The sequence below is a fragment of the Phocoena sinus genome, chromosome 18 (genome assembly GCF_008692025.1).
Source record: "Phocoena sinus isolate mPhoSin1 chromosome 18, mPhoSin1.pri, whole genome shotgun sequence".
Classification (NCBI taxonomy): Eukaryota; Metazoa; Chordata; class Mammalia; order Artiodactyla; family Phocoenidae; genus Phocoena; species Phocoena sinus.
This window is the reverse complement of record NC_045780.1, coordinates 13,958,122-13,979,827: the sequence shown is the minus strand read 5'-3', so window position 1 is coordinate 13,979,827 and position 21,706 is coordinate 13,958,122. Positions and strand designations below refer to the sequence as shown.

Here is a 21,706-nt window from a genome sequence, read left to right as displayed (position 1 = left end):
AAGCTGAATAAAGTGAATGCATGCTTTATTAGTCAATGTGACTGTATTGAAAGGAGTACTTTGATTTATCTAATGGCAATTTTTATTTTTAGGTTTTGACTGTGCTGTAACTTAGGCAAAAAAATGACTTCTGTTCTAAGAAATAAAATTTGAAAGATGTCCTTTGCTCAATTATTCTGAGTGGATTACAAAAACACCAGACTCTGCTAAAAACATGATAGAAAAAATATCTCCTAAAAATCTTTCCTATAATAGAACAAAGAAGGGAAAGAAAATGCAGGGCCTAGATGAAGGCCCTGAGTGTTCATCATCTTTAAAAAGTTTGGCACATTCAAAAACAACTCAGAAGATATTCTGGTACATCTTCAGGCTGCTCCGGTGCCCTCAGACTAGCCAACAAATGGTACTTAGTGTGGAGTCTGCCACTGATGTTTGAACATCAGTGGAAAGCTTTCTAACATTTCAGTGGTTTGTTTTGTTTTGTTTTGTTTTAACTCTGAAACAGATATGGTAATATAGGCTAATTTAACAGGAACTTAAAAGAACAGAATAATGAAAACATATCTAAGTCACATGACAATAAGTGTTACAAGTTCACATCAGGATACCATGAGGTCCAAAAATTATTCTGAAGTACTATGCCAATACTTTGGTTAGAGTGAATCTCTGAGTAAACTTTGTTCATATCATTCAATGTTTTTATTTTGTGAATGTAGAAAATTTTGGAAAGTTCTCCATCACTGAAATAGTTTTACTTTGCACCACCTTTTCCCTTATCTACCTTTTTGGGGCCAAAAACGTACAAATGTGTGCTTATCCTTTGAACAAGTGTTTAATATTTTTTTCTTTCTCTTAAGACAATGACCCATGCCGTACAGCAATAGAGTTCAAAAAGAAGAAAGCTTTGACACTCACTGAAGTTGAAGCTCTTGCGTGCCTTATCATTTTGGTGTCATCAGCTGCCACTGACGATCATTTCATTAATTCTGGACCTTCTGTTTTAGCACACTCATGTCAAAATATCAGCTAGCCAGTGATCTCTTTAGGTCAACATTTCCGATGGTACGAAATTTGAAAAGTAATAATATTTGAATTTCGTATATTAGTCAGCCTATGTCATCTGAATTCTACCTCATGAAATGGGTTTGGTTCACTCAGCACACAAAAGTTTGCCTTTTTTTTTTGTCTCCGATAAGATTAGCGTTCTTGAGATATAAGCTCTACTTTCCTCTAGAATAGTATGTTTATTCTCTACTATATATTATATAGTATTAACCTAAACTCGTCCCGCCAAAAATGATTAGACATCATATATTTTAATCTACTAGTTCATGGCTATGTTTTGACATCATTAAAATATCAGAATAAGCCCATTTCAATCAGAAGTTTGCAGATACTTCAAGTGTACAAACTAAACAATTGCATAAAATACTTATAGGCTTCAGATATCTATGTTAGGTATCTGTACTCAAATACCTATATTTAAGGTTGTGTTCTCCTAATAAAGTACATAAAAGTCATTTTACTGGTTAGAAATGACACACAGTAAAAAAGGAAAGGGATCTTTATATGAAATCAAAAGTTTTAGTTCTTCATATTTTCCTCTTCCCAGAAATTAAAGTGTTTTATATTAATTAATACCTATATGCTTCTAAGAGTGAGGAAAGATGGTGTAATTTCTCACGGTTAGGGAACCTAGTATAAAGAAAGTTAAGAATCTTCATCCCAGGTTAGATACTTCTGTGGACACCGTGATTGCTCCCCTTATCATAACACATAGCATCTGTATTGTTAAATGTAACAATTTAGTGGAATGTAATCACTGAGTGATATGACGCTTCAGGGTCAGTGTGCGTTCTTCACTCGGGCATATATCCCTAGCTCTTAGCAGAATTCCTGGCATATAGCAGATGCTCAATAAACATTTGTTGAACACACAGATACATCATACAAGGGCTAAAGTGGTCTTGATAATTTTCCTAGAACACTTGCTTTTATTCACCTATACTCATATATTTGAGGCTTGATGTATAAAGACAAAAGATAATAGAATAAGAATAAAAGGAATTACTTTTTTATATAGAAGAATAGGTGAAACAATGCTGCTAGGGCAAAATATATTGTTTAATTATGATTTTGGATATGATTTCATTATTTCTTCATGTGAAATGACAGGCAACCGTATAACTGAGGAAAGAGAAGAGCTTTGGAGGAAATGTGTGTGTGTGTGTGTGTGTATATATACATATATGTGTGCATATACATATGTGTGTATATACATACATGTGCGTATATACACGGCTGGGCATATATGCATATACACATATGTGTGCATGTACATGTGTGCGTGTACGCATGTATGTGTATATACACATACATGCGCGTGTATATACATGTGTGTGTACATGCACACACGCGTATATACAAATGTGCGTGTGTATACACATATGTGCGTGTATGTGCATGTATGTGTATACATGTGTGTATATACATGTGTGTGTATATATACATATATGTGTGTGTGTATATTTGTCTGTTCAAACACTGGCCCTGGCACTTACTAGCTGGGGGACTTTAGGAAAATAAATTCTTTGAGCCTCAGAGATTTCATTTGGAAATTGATATATAAATTGCAGAGTTGTAAACATAAGGTTGGAATGAGATAAGGTTGTAAAGGTCCTAATGCAGTGTCTGGCTCACAGTGGGCACTCCAGTGTGGTAGAGACTGGTATGATGATTATTATGAAACCCTTTGCCTAAGGAATAATCCTTTCGGACTTCTCTGATTTGGGTTAGAAAACAGGGCAGGAGGAATAACAGTGATCTGAAGTTTCCTCAAAGCCCTTCTTGTCTCATGGAAATCTGCTGTCTGCTTTTGATCACAATCCAGCCTAGTGGCAGCGGATCTTTTAACAGAAGACAACTGGTACCATTCAATGGAATTTCGCAGAGGAGTGCCCATCCCCTGAAATGAAATGTAACTTCACCCATCTCTGCCGATACTAAAAGAAAACCAAATAAAACAGCTTTCAAGTGGTTGACTTAGGCAGAGGCTAAAAGGTGGCCCAATTTCTTGGGTTCCTCATCCAGAAAAGGAGTTAAACATTTCATGCACTTAAAAACCCCTCCCAGCTGGAACTTTCTATGGGCATATGCAAAAGATGGAGATTGTGGAATCAAAGTGAAACAAGGGAGGACAGCAAAGTGACAGAGGAGGATGAAGGAGAGAGGTAAAACTCCTAACAGTAGCAGATTTTCCACGGGTGTGCACCCTGAGGCTGCAAAAACACCTGGAGGCGTAGGGGGTGTGACACAGAGAGGCTCACCTCTCTGCTCCGCAGTCCGTTCTCTGCTTATTTTAGTTTTTCTCTTTGTACCCCAGGCTTCAATTGATGAGGAAATTGAATTTACTGATTTACTTAATCAATGACTAAACCCATTTGCCTAGGAAGTTACCGATTTCCATAATCGTGGCAGAACGCTGTATTCCCTCTCTGTGCTCCAACAGCATTCTGTTGAATAGTACCAAAAGCTCCTTTTCAGTCTCCACTTTTATGCAACAAAATAAGTCTGTTCTGGACAAAAATGTGGGCTTCCGAAGCCCCATCTGATAGCTGAACTGCGCTCGGGTGGCCCCTCCCGGATGGGCAGGGGCAGGTCCCAGCATGGCTGTGAGATCTGTGTGTGGGCATTTGGGAGCTTTGGTTCCATTCTACCCAAGGCCAGTCCAGGGCTGTGAGGGAGGGGGATGGGGTGCAGTTGCACCAGGCTCTCACTGGTGTCTGCCCCTCGAGTCAGGCTGCACTCTTGCACAGATGATGCAGGAAAACACAACGACTGCACCAATCTTTAGAGAGGAGTCAACTTTATTGATTATAGATAGAGCCATGGTGCCCAATCAGAGAGTCGCAGACATCTGGAGGCATGAGAAGCATTACAGAGCACCCATATGGGCACTGACTGTTGAGTCGAGTTAAATAAATAAGCACCTAAGGGTGTTTGTTATTTTCGCGGTAGACGTAGATACTCATTTACTGAATAAAGTCATAGTCATTAAAAAGCTTTACCTGAGCCATGACTATGTAATTTAAAAACATAAATCGAGGGAGAGTATTCTAAGAGTATAATTATGAACATGTGAGGAGCCATGATGTACGTATGTATGTATATGTGTGTGTGTGTGTGTGTGTGTAGAAAGCTTATGTTCCTAAGTTTTTTGTCATAAAATTTGGGAACAAATGTTCTAAAATTTGTCTCATGTGGAATTGAGAGCATCCTATAAACATCAAGTTAAACGGTACGCATGACTGAAAGGTAGTGAGGTAAAGGAGTGAATGAAAGAACGTATATAATGTGCTAAGTACACTGTCTGGCACACGGCAGGTGCTCGATGAATTTCAGTTATTATCGTTATCAGTACCAGTTACTGGTAAGTACTGGCAAAAGTGTGTACTTGCATGTGTTTATATAAACTGGCTAATAAGTAAAAGCAGTTCCCAGCCTAAGATAAAGCAGAGTTGATTATTCCCCCTCTTGCTCCCATAACACTCTGTTCATTCTTTGTTGTGTTGATACTACATCACATTCTGCCACCATAACTTACTTACAGGGCTCTGCTTCCCGTTAGACCACATGCTCTTTGATAGAAGAGACTGTATCCTATTATCTTTGCATCCCCAATACATAGTGCTGTCCCCAGCAGAAGTGTGAGCTGGATACATTTTTAATACATGCAAAAAAAAAATCTCATAACATGTCCTAGAGTTAATAAGCAGCAGAGGGAGAGCTTATAGGCACAATGGTTCCTAGAGCTAGTGAATTCACACGTGAAGAGTTACAAGCGAGTGTAGAAAGAAATAATCAAAATTTTGAAATGGTTGGGAAAGTGATCCTTTGTGGAAAGAAATCAGGTTATTTAATCTCTTAATATGAAATCTAACATTGAAAATAATAGACAATATATACAAATGGCAAAAAATAAACAACAACAAAAAATCTAACATTGTATGTATGCTATTAGAAATAACAACAATATTTGTATTTTGCTTTATGTCGTATGGAACTCTTTCATAAGAATGCTGTACCACGAGAATAATTAATTTTCCTTGTTGTGTGCATTAGGAAACTAAATCTTCATAAAAGCCATGTGATTCGATGTTAGATCTCATACAACTATAAATTGTAGAGTTGGGAAACAAACCCATGCCTTGTCATTTCAAGACCACTGATGTTCAACAAGACATGGATTATATTAGGCATCTGCTGTGCCAGCACACTTTTCAGCCGTCATAGGGATGATCGTGGCCTGGGATGAATAGCGCTGAACATCTAGAAAATTGCCAAGACAACTCAGGTGACCATTACATAAAATAAAATTGTGGCAAATTTTAATTTGGTAGCCTTCAAGAGTATAGATTATATAAGGAGTGTGTGTGTGTGTGTGTGTGTGTATGTATATTGTGTGCATTTGTTTTTAAAATCCCACTTCTCAGACTTACTACGGGTAGGGAGTATTGTGTGTCACTCTGGGCTTATAAATAGGAAGGCACAAATGAGTTTAAGTGTCCTATTCTTGGGGTCAAGTATGGCAAGTATACCAATGGGCAAATAAAACATCAAGAAATGGCTTCAAACAAACTGTAACTAATGGGCCAGTTTATATGTATTAAAGCTGTCATGGGCCTGTTCAAAAGAGAGAAAAGCTTTATTATGCTAGCACTTACCCCAAACTCAGGACTAGAAGAAAATTTAATTGTTTATTCCCAGATAACGCAGATAAAATTAAATGTAATTAAATGCTAATTAACATTTCCGTCCTGTTCTTTAACGGAAATGATAAACATAACTGAAGTTCATAGGCAACTAAAGGCAGAGATGTTAGTTAAACAAACAGAGCCGGAGCTCCGGTTCTCTTATCCTCTCTCCTTAATTATGCTCAGTTGTTAAACCCAGAGATTTCCACATATGTCTCCGTTTCACGTACTCAGTAGATTGTATCTTCACAGAACATTTAAGAGTTTTCTGACTAACGAAATAAATAGGCTGGCGGTTTAAAAGAAAGTCACGTCTGTCTTCTGACAGGATTTCAGCTTTAGAGGAGGCTCACCAAGCTTTGTATAAATGCCAGCCCTCAAAAGGCAAATTCAACCTTTTTTTTCCCCTGGCTGCACCGAGACAAGTCAGGACTGGAGGAGTATGGCAGGGGAGGGAAAGGTCAATTTACACTCAAATCAGTGAGGCTCACTTGAACCAACATCAGCTAAGGGTGTGCATTGACAAGAAAACATGATCTAATAGAAATTAAGAGCAATGATGCAAGGTATTTTTCACCAAGGAGAGGGGGTGGGTTGGTGGGTATTATGTAACAAATGTGGAAACATATGGCAGAATGAAAAGTTTTGGCTGGTGTATATATGAAGAAATTTGAATAAAGTGTTATATGGAGAACAAATTAATCCCCAAATGGTCTAATTCTTAAAGCATTTGTTTAAAGGACATTTTAAAACACATTTAAAAGACTTTAAAAAGTCATGAAGTAATTCTAGAAAAATGAGATGAGCGACGTCGGTTCTGAAGGATAAAATTATAATAAGAGAAAGAACATATTGATAATCCTAGGTGTATTTGTAGTCCATTGACTTGAAAAAATATCGCTTCCTTTCATTAATTTTCGGGTTCTCTCTCCCATCAGCATATCTGAGAATACTGAACCATTCATCTAGAAAGTTCTCTCTATGGAAAATCCAAACATTGAATTTAAAACCTCCTTTATTAGGTGTTTTGTCATAAAAACCCAACAGTGACAACACCACTGAGTTGATGGTAGCTCTTACCGTCTCCTGGGTCCACGATCTCCACTGTGGTCACTGCAGGGAATTCCAGGGCAGCCAGCACGGGCTCTGAGAGAACCACCTGGAAGGTCTCGGCCCGTTCATGTTCCCCATCACTCAGGATCCGCACTCTCCACGTGGCCCGGGTCTGGCCTGGGTTGAACTGCACTTGTTTCTGTGCTTTGCCCTTGAAGTCTTTGTCTTTTTTTGCAGTCCCATCTCTTGAGCCAATACCTTCACAGAAACACAGTATCATTTCCTTTGTTTCATTTTCAACTAGTTATTAAGGCTTTCCTTGTTGTTAATTTTTTGTGTGTCACTGTATCCTGCAGTGCAAAGTAAATCCTGCCTTGATTCCATGAGATGGATAATTGGGTATGGGTCTTACAGTAAAAGTGTTCTACTGTAGGTGTTAAGCAGTGCATGATTCTGTTCTACTCTTGCCCTATTATGGTTTTGCTATATATTCTTTGAGCTAAGTTTGTGTTAGAACCACTTGTAAAACAGGACCGAGGAAATCGATGCTCACATTCTGAAATAGTCTCACACCCACAAATTCGTACGATCTAAAAACTCTTCACATTTACTTTTTTGCATGGGTTGTATTGCATGTGTTATATTTTAAAAACTTAAGAAAAATTCTCTAACTAGAAAATATAAGCCAGCAAGAGACTCTGTGAGTCAAAGAATTCTTTGATAATCTAAGCTGTAAATGGCCAAGCATGATAATAAAAAATTAAAATATTCTCTAAACATTTAATGGAACTAGGACCCTTAAAAAATCTAATTCAGCGTTTGTCAACATGACTATTGCCAGGATTTTCTTTGTGGAGCATTCCAGAATTCCACGAAGCCATGCGAAGAGAATTGGAGAGCTAAATGTATATGGTTATTATGAGCAGTACTCTGTTGGTTCACTCAAGGTCCATTTCAGTTAGCTGGGAAGGTTAAAGGATCCCTGAGTCTCTAAGTACATTACAAGAGCATCTTTATTTGCCATTACTATGCTACATACTCAAATCTTAAGATGTATGATCTATAAAGCAATGAGTAAGAGTCAACAAATTCAACATCATAGAAAAATTACAAAATTGCAGTTAGTATTTGTTCTAGTATATTTTCAAGTACTGATCAGAACCTCTTAATGATACAAGTTAATGGAATAATTTTCAAATATATTCCTTTATACATTGGCGTTTTCAAAAAAAAATGTCATGAAGAACCTAGGGATAAGACAGGAATAAAGACACAGACCTACTAGAGAATGGACTTGAGGATATGGGGAGGGGGAAGGGTAAGCTGTGACAAAGTGAGAGAGTGGCATGGACATATATACACTACCAAACGTAAAATAGATAGCTAGTGGGAAGCAGCCACGTGGCACAGGGAGATCAGCTTGGTGCTTTGTGACCACCTAGAGGGGTGGGATAGGGAGGGTGGTGGGGAGGGAGACGCAAGAGGGAAGAGATATGGGAACATATGTATATGTATAAGTGATTCACTTTGTTATAAAGCAGAAACTAACACACCACTGTAAAGCAATTATACTCCAATAAAGATGCAAAAAAACAAAAATATTGGCATTTTCAGAGAATTTGGTAGAAAGATTTAAAAAGAGAAAAATAAAATCTTGTGCCTATTAGAATTAAAAAGTCTGAAAATAAATTCTTTGTACCATTTCTCACTTCTGAAAAAAATTATCTTATTTTCAGAAAATGCCCTTTTGTTCTTCAAACTAGAAATGAAACTGGACCAAGTAAGATCCATTCAATCACAAATGTTCATTGGGTGCCTACTATGAGCCAGACAGAACAGATAAAACCTCTGTCCTGTGGTGCTTATGCAAGATTTATCTAGTTTTTTTTCAGGTTCTCATTAATTATCTATTTTATACCTAGAATCAACAGTGTATATATGTCAATCCCAATCTCCCAATTCATCCCACCCTGCAAGATTAATTTGAATATTTATTTCTTCATCTGAATATATCACTGACTATTTCATCTTAAAATGACGATGAAGATAAATATTTCACTAAACTACTTCTGTCTTATAGATCTCAGAAATATTCTTTTTTTTCAATAGGAGGTGAAGCATAATTTACTGAATGGCAAGAGAAAAAAGGGCACAGAACCAGGAATTTCAGCACTACGTATCTTGTTGAGCATTGCAGACTTCCTGTTAGCTCTCTGGTTCCTAATGCTCACAGGGTGGCTGTCAACACCTCTTGGATCCACCACAATTCACTGCCGAGGTGATGATGAAAGGAATCATTCTCTCTTGAGGTTCCAGCACACACGCGGCTCATTGACCCATTTATCTCCAGTGGTACGACCAGCAAAAGAATCTATGATTTGGACTCTGATAGCTACTGCCCACTTTTCCGATTTGTTTTGTTTCATCAACAATGCATTATTTTCCTGGAGATTCAAAAGGCAGTGAAAAACCAAAAGGACTCCGTATAATACAAGGAGTGTCCACTAGCTCCAACTAGTCATACTTCTAACTGATAATCAAATCATCCAACCTAAATAAAAAATAAGTTGCAAAGCCAAATCTCAGTTGTTTCTGTCATTTTGTGGTGGATTTTGAAAGAGACTCCCAACTGAATGTGAAGTATATCATTGATTTGTCAGGTGAAGAGGAATGCAGTTCTATTTTATGAAAAAGATTGTCTTAAACTGTTTGGTATGTTTCTCAAACATGAGAAAACAACGAAGGGCATGTCATCTTTTTCAAAAGGTACAATAAGACCATGATGGAATATTAAATTTACTTGGGGTCAAAAATAAAGATTCCCTTTTCATAATTAACACACAGTACCTATTCTAAGTGCAGGGCTAGTCTACCCTGTTACTAAAAGTGTGGTCCATGGGCCAGCAGCATGGACCAGATCTGGACGCTTGTTAGAAATGCAGAATTTCAAACCCTACCCCAGACCTATTCAATCAGAACCAACGTTTTAGCAAGATCCCCATGTAAGTCTTATGTGCATTAAGATCTGAGGGTGGGTAGATACCTACTAAATACATCATACCTCCACGAGGCACTCTTACATAGGTGCCCAATTTTAATAAAGGATGAAGAAATGGTGTATAGATTGTGAAGGAGACAGATTAGTTCATACTTTAATGTGGTAGACAAGACAGTCACACAATGTTCGAAAATTTTGCTCTTACTTGGAGATACAAATATTCAGCTAGTAAACCATACATATTACAAAAATATTATTATATTGGGGAAAAAGAATTCTGGAAATTAAAAGGCTTACATAAATTGGGCTTAAATTTATGCTTCTTTTTTCAAAGATAATTATTAAACAAAACATATTACTTTGATTTACTAAATGAAACTACAATTGCATCTCTTCCCGTGGCATGGAAGAATGGTATGGGGGTTAAGCAAGGTACTTTGGAATGAGAGGTTAGACTTCAGTCCTACCTCTGCCACACAGCGGCTATGAAATCATAGGCAAGTTAACTTCCTCGGTTGCAGAGGATTTAAGAAGCGCTGTGGGGTGGTAGTTAAGAGAATCTGCCCTGGAGCCAAATCTCACTTCTGGCCTTAGTAGCTATGTAACTTTGGGGATATGACAACCTTTCTGTTTCTTTACCTGTATAACGGGGGATATAATGACCCACTTTTCTTGGGGTTGACTATGTAAGGTGTTGAGAACCAGGGCTGGCCTGTAATAATAACTCAATAAATTAGCTATCATTATTATCACCCCACAGTCCATTACCTAACACAGTGTCTGGCACTTAACAAGCACTCAAGAAAATACTAGTTGAGTTAGTGAATAAAAGATTGTAAAGAGGGCTTCCCTGTTGGCGCAGTGGTTAAGAATCCACCTGACAGTGCAGGGGACACAGGTTCGAGCCCTGGTCCGGGAAGATCTCACATGCCGCGGAGCAACTAAGCCCGTGCACCACAACTACTGAGCCTGTGCTCTAGAGCCTGCGAGCCACAACTACTGAGCCTGCGAGCCACAACTACTGAGCCCATGAGCCACAACTACTGAAGCCCGCACGCCTAGAGCCTGTGATCCGCAACAAGAGTAGCCACCACGATGAGAAGCCCGCGCACCACAACGAAGAGTAGCCCCCGCTCGCTGCAACTAGAGAAAGCCCGTGTGCAGCAGAAAAGATCCAACTCAGCCAAAAATAAATACATAAATTTATTAATGTATTAATACATTAATACATTAATGTATTAAAAGCAGAAAAGATCCAACTCAGCCAAAAATAAATACATAAATTTATTAATGTATTAATACATTAATACATTAATGTATTAAAAGCAGAAAAGATCCAACTCAGCCAAAAATAAATACATAAATTTTTTTAAAAAATAAAAAATAAAAAAATACTCTTTACTCTTGTAAACAGTAAAAGAGATGGGTAAAGCACTTAATGTGCTTGGTGGAATATCTCGCATTTAATGCGTGTTCAGTAACTGGGAGCATTAAGATCCTTGAAATTGAAATTCTTTTGTGAGAGGCAAATACATATTTAATTTATTAATGGATTATAATGCTTATAACATAAACAATTATCTCTGAGAAAATACATATACAAAATACATGATTTATTAACTGTGTGCCTGAGGGTAAATGATATTCTGTCTTTAGCTATAATACAAGCTATCTAATTCTAAACCTCCATACATGAAATTGGAGGTTGTAGGGGAACAGTAATACGAAACACATCCCTTGCAGAACTTCTACAGGGCTACCCTTTGCTTTAACCTGACTTTTCCATTGCCAGTCCTAGCATGAATTCTATTACCATCTTCAATGATCGATGGGTATGGGCCACACACAGAAGTCTTTCCAAATTTCTATCACCCTGGGTTACTAAGTAACATTGTGAGGTTAACCAAGTAGCGCTATAGAGCCTTTTTAGAATTATGAATGATCTCCACGCCTGAAGGAAATAATAGTTCATTGAAAAAATAACTTCGGGAGAAAAAAAGAGGCTCGTTCAATATTTTAGCATTCAGCTTAAAAAAGGGCAACAGAGAGAAAAATCTGAAAAGATAGTTTTAAAACTATTTTTCAACCATTAACTTTCCCATTGCTATCAAGGGGCCGTATGGGAGTGAATAACTAAATATACTCACTAGGAGTGGGAATTTAGGTAAAACGCAAATAGATGAAAGCATCCTTAAGAACTGCTAAGGTGCTCTGTCTTTTAGTTATTACTTTCCCTGTGAATTATCTGCTACATTTTCAAGCACAAAGCACAGTTAAGGTGCATCTCTGACTGACAATACGTAAGGCAGAATCAAATTCCTGATCTGAAGGGCACACGTGTGTGCGCAGAAAGAACACGCCTCTTTGAGGGCAATAAGAGCATTCACTGTGCTTTAGAAGGTTAAACACAGATTGTAAATGACCGCCTACAAAGAGGCACAGGCAAATAAAGATGAAAGCAGAGCTGCCAGATGGGTCTGCAGGTGGACCCGCACTCCTGAAGCCAGAGGAGCCTTGAGGGGTCAGTAAAGCATAATGTGAAAAACCGTCATCTAAAGTTAAAAAACAAAAAGCATTTTGGAAATAAGGGATAATTAATATCCAGCATCCCAGCATCAGTGGAAATCATGGCAGGTGGGTGGGGATAGAGTTCATGGCAAAAGTATGGTGTGTAGAATGTGTGTGTGTGTGTGTGTGTGTGTGTGTGTGTGTGTGTGTGTGTTGATAGGGATCTACTGTTTAAGGCTTTTGAATTTCATGGACCAGTAAAATCTCAAATAATCATTTTGGAAACAAACACAGGGTTATCAGCTTTTTATTTTGCCAACATTTTCCTAGATTCCTACCTTAGTTGATACTCACAATGAAGTCTCTTTCACCGCATGAAAATTCTATCAGCCTAGATGTCTATATAACACACGGTACCAAAAATAATATAATCACCTGGGGTGCTATTATTTTTCATCACCATGCCAAATATTTTGTGCTGATTATATTACTGTTTAAAATGACTAATATACCTACTTTTCTCTATTTTATGTTTACATGAAATTGAATGTGAGCTTGGAGATGAAAAAAGGTTTACTCATTTGCTTTTGACTCTTTTTTTAAAAAAATTTATTTTATATTGGAGTATAGTTGATTTATAATGTTGTGTTAGTTTCAGGTGTACAGCAAAGTGATTCAGCTATACATATACATATATCCAAACTTTTTCAGATTCTTTTCCCATAAAGAGTTCCCTATGCTATTCAGTAGGTCCTTGTTGATTTTATTTAAAAGGGTAAGGCAGCAGAAAAGGATTAGTATTTAACACCTTACTGTTGGGAAGAAAATTCACAACATTTATCTTTTATGTAGCGCTCTTATGTAGTGTTAGGGTTTTTGAAACTTTTAGTGACCTACCAGAGCATTCAAATGCAACAAACAGATAGTAAATTACACTTCAATGTCTTAATAGATCACTGAACAGTTTTTTGTTTACTTAGTATTAAAGTAGCCTTCATAAATTTATATTTCAGCAGGATTTTATCTTATAAATTACAGAGTTGCCTAAGCCTATTCTAAGATCTAGTGACACTTAAGTTATTTTAATTTATGAGCTATTACTGTCATTTTGTAAAGTTATTTTATATCAGAGAAATATCATATGTAGGTAGAAGATTTGAAGAGGTATATATTTTGATTACATACTTCCTATTTTTTCAGCCTCTGTCTCTTTGATTTAGCCTCAGCACAAAACTTTTGGCATGTTTCTTTAGTAAAGAACCTTTAATTGTCAGTATCTCCCTAAGCTTTAAAACTAGAGCAGAAAACTAAACTTTTTTTTTTTTTTTTTTTGCGGTACGCGGGCCTCTCACTGTCGTGGACTCTCCCGTTGCGGAGCACAGGCTCCGGACGCGCAGGCTCAGCGGCCATGGCTCACAGGCCCAGCCGCTCCGCGGCATGTGGGATCTTCCCGGACCGGGGCACGAACCCGCGTCCCCTGCATCGGCAGGCGGACTCTCAACCACTGCGCCACCAGGAAAGCCCAACATTTTTAATCATAGAAAAATTATGAACTTTTGCTAGAAAAATGGGATTTTGAGACAGAAGTGCAAATTAAACTTACTTATAAAGGAAGTCTCTCCCAAATAACCTCTACGTTTAAGCACGACATCTAGAAATTTGGAGTCCTCATTGATCAAGTAATATTCCTTTTCAAAGGAGATCCATGCCCAATTCAGACTAAAATGCTGCTTGATTAACTTGTTTCCACCTGGAAAACAAAATTTTAAAGCCTCGAATTAGTGGTTTCTTGAATGAATAACCTTAGACATTCCAAAGACGACTTTAATGATGCAACATGACGAATCACTCTAGCTACTTGGTTTGATTCACAATCTAGGATCCATACATGAAGATACATCTTACTGTTCACTGACTGTTATGCAGAAATACAACTGACATAATTCTTTGCAAAATCCCTTGATCTTTAGCAGGGGAAGTGGGTCAGAGGGAAGGAACACAGAACTACCAAAAGCAACTTTGTTAAATCCAAAGTCAAGTACCCAAGTTGCAGGATGACTCATTTCCCACAAGGTGCCGCTGGAGAGCAATTTTTTCTATAAAGAAAGCTGCAGGGCTCTTCTGTGATGTTAAACACACACACACAACTTCACAAATACCTTTTTCTGGTTCACTGAGCAATTGGGTGGAAGGCTTTAATTATAACCACTTAAGGAAAAACAAATATCCCTTCTCCACCTCCCTTCCCCGCTAGATTCCACTCCATTCCTTAAAGCAAACAGGTCTTTTCATTGATTCCATTCTACTCTGAAGATAAGGCTTTCTCCTCCCACCTTCCCACCAAAATGGAGCTAGCTGCCTATCAGGAGAAAATGTGTGTGATCTCTCTAATGTGAAAGCTGCTCTGCTAGGTGAAAGAAAAGAGAAACGGTTATCAGCTGATCACTATGCATGTATCCCTCTACTTCCTTTGATCTACACCAATTATTTCAGAGTAAGGTGAAGTTTATACACAAAGGCATCAATAATTTCCTTTAAGTCTTTCTGTAAAAGGGGGAAAAAAGCCCAAATAATAAACACAGCTAAAGACACAATTTTAACTCCAGTTTCTTCTCTTCTGAGTTCACACAGGGCTACACTAGAGAAAAAGAAATGAGACAGGAAAACATCAAGGCTTTAACAGACTGAGAGCAAAAAAATCCACACGTGGGAAAGAAAACATAATTAACACATGAAAAAAATGTTCATCTTTGCTAGAAATTTAAAAAAAAATTGCAGTGTCTTCGAGTTATGAATTGACACGTACTAAAGATTAAAATGAACACCCAGCACAGCCGAGATTATTTAGGGAAATTGGTTTTCTTATTTATTGCTGTTTAAATTGTAAATTAGCACCGAGCCATTTAGACAGCTACATGGCAATGTGTGCAAGAGACAAGAAGACGTTCATACCATTTGATCTTGTAAGTCCTTCTGTGCGAGAAGCAAAAATCTATTTGTAAGGGACTATTCGTTGCAATATTTTCTATAATAGCCCTCAAACCAAAAATCTTAAGAGTTTACTCTATTTATGGTCCATCGAATCAATGAAATGCGATTCAGGCATTAAACAAAAAAAAAAAAAAAGAATTTTTTGTTGAAATACTTAACACAAAATACAGAAACGAATGGTGTTGATACTGTGCATGCAGTGACGTAGTAACATGAAACACTTCAAATACGGAGCTGCTTGGTGTTTTAAGCTGATGGGATTACGGACCTGTCATTTTCGTTAATTTTAAAAATCTAAGCTATAAATCGATTGGAGAACAGGAAATTCATTCCACATTTTGTCCTTAAGAACTTACTATGCCTGCCACGTCTTAGACACTGGGTACTGTTCTGGAGAGGAGGGGCCACGGGCTGGGGGCTACCCAGAACTGGAGTTCATAGCCCACTTCATTCTTATCTGCTGTCTGACTTTGAGCAAGTTTCTTCCCTAGACCTCAGTTTCCTCATCCGGAGAATCAAATGAGGGTCATATTAATTAATGCCTGCGTCTGCTGTGAGGATCAAGTGAGACGTGCCCTGCCCTGTCTTCTTCCCACTGTCTCCAATCTGCTCACTCTGAGGTTCATCCAAGAGTCCTGCTGCTCCATGGATTTCCCACCCTCACTCTTTCTGTTACTTCCGTGCTTCTGCCTACAGCGATAACCCCCATCATTCTTCTGCTTGCACTTTCTACTCCTCAAAGGCTCCCTTTACCATCCCCTTCGTGAAGTCTCCTGCAGCGACCCCAGCCCTCTCATCTCTGTGATTCTGCAGTTTTTCACCTATTGGTTATTGTGTGCAGTTTTGTGCTTTAGCAGATATCCTCTCATATTGTTTAACTGTACACATTTACTAATTGTACTCATTTTTGTCAGAGATTGACCGGCATGCATTCTTTTACCATGCCAACACTTGGCCTTATTGTCTTTAAAAATACTTTTTTACATTATTGTGTTTATGTTCTATTACTGGGAACATTTCCTCTAGAAAGGCATAGACAAACAACAAGAACAGAATAACATTTAATCAATTAAGTTAATACACAAAACCTTTCTGATTTCTCAACTAATCATTACCTGAAAACAACCTTATGCCACACTTCTCTCTCAATTAGATTGTGGCTCCATCAAGTCCTAGATTTTATTCCAAACTTCTTGTCATGCTATACCAAGCCACTCCTGTCCGTCCAAAGACCTACAGCTTCACATCCTATCACTTCTCCACGGAGAGAAACAGCTGGTCATATCTAGCTTCTCACTGTTTTCTTCCCACATGCTTTTGCATGTGGGAAGTCTTCTGCCCAGAATATCTTTAGCTTCCTACTCCTCCTTGCAATTTGTTTAGGTCCAGCTCACCTAAAGCTCAGGAAGCCTGGCTTACCATGCAGTGTATACTTCTTCTGTATCTCCAATCACAGTAATTGTAATTCTTTTATCTTCATGTGTATTCTGCCACTAACTTCCTGAGTGCACTTCCCCAGGACAAGTACTGGTCAAATTCATCCTTCTAGCAGCCAAATCGAACATAGTGCCTGGAACACAATGAGGTCTAAAGATGTCTCCCTTGACTAAAAAGCCTATGGATAAGTATGATTTTTGGTAATAAAATGGCTCCTTTGTGACTCCTCTTTCATTCCTTATTTCATAACAGCCCTCAGCTTACAAAAACAAAGCACATGCTACAGTTTTACTTGACTTGTGATGAATAACCTCCGACTTATTTGGTAACTCTTGTGTTTAACAAATGAATTTTATTATAATTCTGTATACTTTCTTCCTATTTCTTTCCCCTATGTCTAAGAATGAGATCACTAAGCATACCATTTCTCTACTTCTTTAACAATTTTTAGCTAATTTTAAGATGTGATATTGCCCTTTTTCTAAATATTGCATGTGTTAAGAATCTTGAGTCAATGAGGCCTTTCCTTGACACTTAATAGGACACAACAAACACCGGTGGAAACTCCAGAATTCTCTAGCTCCTTTATTCTGGGCAATTTTTCCCTCCAGTGCTTTCCATAACCTCATATCCTATTTATGCTTTCTTTTTTGTTTGTTCATTCTGTCTCCTCCCATTGTCACCCATGATCCAGGAGGGCAGGGAGTTCATTTTGCTTACTGTTAGAAAAATGCCAATTTAATGAATTAGACACTCTAATGTCTTGGTTGAAAGAAGTTCAGTAGTGCTTCATTTAATGGGCAATATAAATATCCTATATAAATGTAACATATCCCTTTTAGCACTGAGTCATTTTCTCTTAATAAAATTATTTTTTTTCATTTTTACTTTTAATTTCTTTAATTTTTAAATTAAAAAAAATTTTTGGCCACGCTGCATGGCTTGTGGGATCTTAGTTCCCCAACCAGGGATCGAATCTGGGCCCTGGCAGTGAGAACACTGAGTCTTAACCACTGGACCACCAGGGAATTCCCTAAATAAATTTTTTTTAATTAATTAATTTAATTTGTTTATTTTTGGCTGCACTGGGTCTTCATTGCTGCGTGAGTTCTCTCTAGTTGCAGTGAGCCGGGGATACCCTTCATTGCGGTGCACAGGCTTCTCATTGCGGTGGCTTCTCTTGTTGCAGAGCACGGGCTCTAGGCGCACGGGCTTCCGTAGTTGTGGCGCGTGGGCTTCCGTAGTTGTGGCGCAGGGGCTTCCGGAGTTGTGGCGCACGGGCTCTAGAGCGCAGGCTCAGTAGTTGTGGCGCATGGGCTTAGTTGCTCTGTGGCATGTGGGATCTTCCTGGACCAGGGCTCGAACCTGTGTCCCCTGCATTGGCAGGTGGATTCTTAACCACTGTGCCACCAGGGAAGCCCGAAAATTATTTTTACTGACACTCTTTCTAAAATGTCTTGCATACTTCTATTCTATGAACACTATGTAAAGATTTTAAATGATTACCTACGAATGTGAATTATTGGAATTTGTGTTTGTCTAGATCATACCTCCATGGGTTATTGATGACAAAAGGTCTGTTTAACCCTTCCATTCCATCATGAGGATGGTCTTAAGGATAGCTAATTTCATCTCTACTTACAGATTATAAAACTTATTTTCTGGTTGGTGCTTATGTACTGGAAGGAAGAGGGTGCCCGGTTACTGGTTAATCAGGGGTTTCAAGTGACACACAGCTGAACAAGTTTGCCAAGGATTTTATATGTCCGACCACTTTCAGATTTTATTTGAAATAAAATTCAAAAACAATACTGAGAAACTTTGCTTTGCAAGACAGTGACATGCTCCAGGCAATTGTTTTAAACGTTCAGCATTCACTCTACATCGGGGATTTTTAAGTCGATACTTTGCTAGAGACTACAAAGTTAAATGTATAAAGCTTAACTCTGAATGGGATTAACTACTACCTAACTCTTTTGAGTTCTACATACGCAAATCATATTGCATTTCAGAATCTGTAAAATCTTAGGCACTACTTATTATGCAGGAGTGATATAAGGATCTGAGGAACTAAGCTGAAGTTTATTGTAACTCTCATTATTAAAATTGCCTTGCATAATGGAACTCTGTGTTTTATCTAAAGAATGGAAAGACATGTTATTTATTCATTAATTATCTACCAAGTAAATTCCTCTAAAACTTCAAAGTGGGAATAATCACTGTTGACACAGCTTACTGAATGTAAAATTTCAGATGAAGTTAAACAACTTTAAAAACCAGCAAAGTTTCACTTCAATGTGATTCTTTGCTTTTCTAAAATAGATTCTGTCATCTATGATGCTCAAGGAGCTAGTCTCAACGTCTCACTGGAAACAAATTAAAGTTTGTAAATTGTGTCATAAATCCATACAACAGCTTGACAGCTGATAACTACACTCCCAAATGCTTTGTCCCCAAACCCTGACACCACAGCCATTAAGGTTTTGATGAAAAGACCTCTTTTGAACTTTTCCAGCTGGTCTTTAGTCGTCTTCATCTTCTTTTTCAATGGGAACACAAGTTTTTTTAGAATAACAAAGAGTCACAAGCTTCAATTAGCCCTCCCTAGGAACTTAGGGCTCCCTGATTTCTGTAAAGACAGAACATACTTTTTTCAATACGAAATTAGTGTCACGACTTTGACTTGTGCTTAAATAAGGATCATTTCTGGGTGTCCGTTTAGCTTTGACAATTTTTTTTTTTCTTGAAGAAAAGTTAGCTACCAATAGAAAATGATCCGTTGGTAATTTTTCCAACCTGCTAAGATTTTCTAGCTTGCTACAATTCCATTTGCCTTAAGTTCAGCCTGGAAGCTGACCTGGAAATCAAATATACAGCTATTTTAAAAAGTTGGATGGGTGCAGGGGAGGGGAAGTGTTCCTGGAAGATTAAGTATAAGAACAGAGATAAGAAATCCAGTAGAAAGGGAACTTCAAAGAATTTGATAGGAGCTCAGGACATTTACTCAATATTTATTTCCTTCTCCTTTTCCTATTTAGGTAATTGGATATTAAAGACAAAGAGAGAGTGGTCAAGATGCATTCAAAATCTGCCCTGGGAAGGGGTGGTAGTGGTGCTAATCCTGACCCAGACCCCCAGAGATGAAGAGCCTTGATCTGAGGGCAGCTGTGCCTTAGTATGACCGACGGAACTCCAGAAGAACTGGCAGACAGACCCAGAAAACTTGTCAAGAGATTTTATAATTTTGCTGACTATTTAATAACTCCAAGGATTTAGTCCAATAATCTTTTCCAAAATTGCTGCAATACAACTTTCAATAACTGGGATATTATTTTCTTCCTCCGTTTTGTACACACCTAGCCATGCCATTCCCACTGCTATACACATTCTGAAAAAGCGGCAGCATAGAACAGGGGGTCAGATCCACAAAGACACAGAAAGAATACAAACAGAAATGTATAGAAAGACAAGTAGCATGACAAAGACCCAGAGGTGGAGAGAAACAGGCACGGCACACGTTGACCTCTATGGATATACACACTCATGTAGAGGTCTTTTAGGCTATTCTCAGGCAAGGCACTTATAAGCACACCCTTCCTAATAAAAAAGCAGACATGGAGCTGTGATGACTTGGTCGTTGTCATACAAGTTACATAAAATTGAGCTCAAGCCTGGATTAGTTTACACTCTACCCTCTGTTCTTTGGTAAGCTCTAAAGATAAGAAGTTACCAAGTGATACGGAGGTGGATATGGGGCTGACAAATACACCAATGTGCATCTAGAAGAGCATCACAATCTGCTTTAATACGAGTAGGTTCATTCCTTAGGGACATGATTTGATCACACATATACCCGTAATGTGTAAATAATGGGTATTCATACACGAGGTTCCAAAGACTTGAATTCCCATTCATCTACTCTACAAGAGGTTAATAAATACACAGACAATTCTAATTACTCTGGGATTCCATATTTAAGAATTCATCCACTCGATAACATTTATTTTGTGGGCTTGCCGGACACTTGCTGAGCAGTTTTGAAAAATCTGCATCATCTGACCCAGTGTTCTTGTTTCGGCTCTCGTACTGTAAACAAGTGTCCTTTTCGCCGTCCATTTAGTGCCACGTTTTCCACATTTTTGTGCTTTTCGTTGGTGATTTCTCTATTTAAATAGCCCCCAATCATAGTGCTGAAGTGCTGTGCAGTGTTCCTGAGCACAAGAAGGCTGCGATGTACCCTTACGGAGAAAATACACATGTTCCAGAAGTTTCATTCAGGCACGAGTTACAGTCTGATGACCACGAGTTCACTGTTAATGGATCAACAACATATATATCAAATAAGGTGTCTTTAAACAGAAACACACGGAAAACAAGGTTGTGTATTGATCGGTTGATGAAATGTATGACCAGAGGCTTGCAGGGGAATCTAACTCTGTATTTCCCCTGGGAGCTATCATTTAGTATTCACAGTGATTTTATAGAACATTACCGCGAAGAACAAGAATCAGCTGTGTTTACTCAATACAAATCACAAGAGGTTAGTCTTTGGGGACAGGGCACAATGGGGCGCGGAGAGTGGAAGTGTTCTTCCTCCACACGCATTTGGCCTTCCTTTAATCAATCCTTCCCCTGGCTCACGCCCAAGAGTGTGAGCTGAAATGAATCCTCACCGCATTCTGGGATCGGCAGCCCTGGCCTCCCTCCAAGATCTGTCCCTAGTCAGAATAGCACTAGGCTTCAGACACAGTCATGACTCACGGGTAAAGGGTGGACGGGTTCCCCTGCATGGCTACCTGTTATAATTTGGACATATTATGAGAATTTAGGTAACTCATAGGGTTATCTTGAACCTCTTAGAAAATAATATACATGGAATGAATTCTGATGCAGAATAACTCCTAATCCTAGAGAATCTTAGGATACTGTGTTCTAGCATCTCAATTTAAGCAACAGCTAAGGATGG

At 38.3% G+C, this 21,706-nt stretch overlaps 1 protein-coding gene across 1 annotated transcript in view; it reads right to left on the bottom strand.

The window, feature by feature from the left end:
• FREM2 (FRAS1 related extracellular matrix 2) overlaps nucleotides 1-21,706 on the bottom strand; it is a 158,686-nt gene that overhangs the window by 72,559 nt on the left and 64,421 nt on the right. Inside the window, exons 3-4 of the mRNA XM_032611517.1 lie at nucleotides 13,916-14,062; nucleotides 6,834-7,064 (exon numbers count right to left, since the gene is read on the bottom strand). Coding sequence (XP_032467408.1) covers nucleotides 6,834-7,064; nucleotides 13,916-14,062 — 378 coding nt within the window. The remainder of the gene's footprint in view (nucleotides 1-6,833; nucleotides 7,065-13,915; nucleotides 14,063-21,706) is intronic.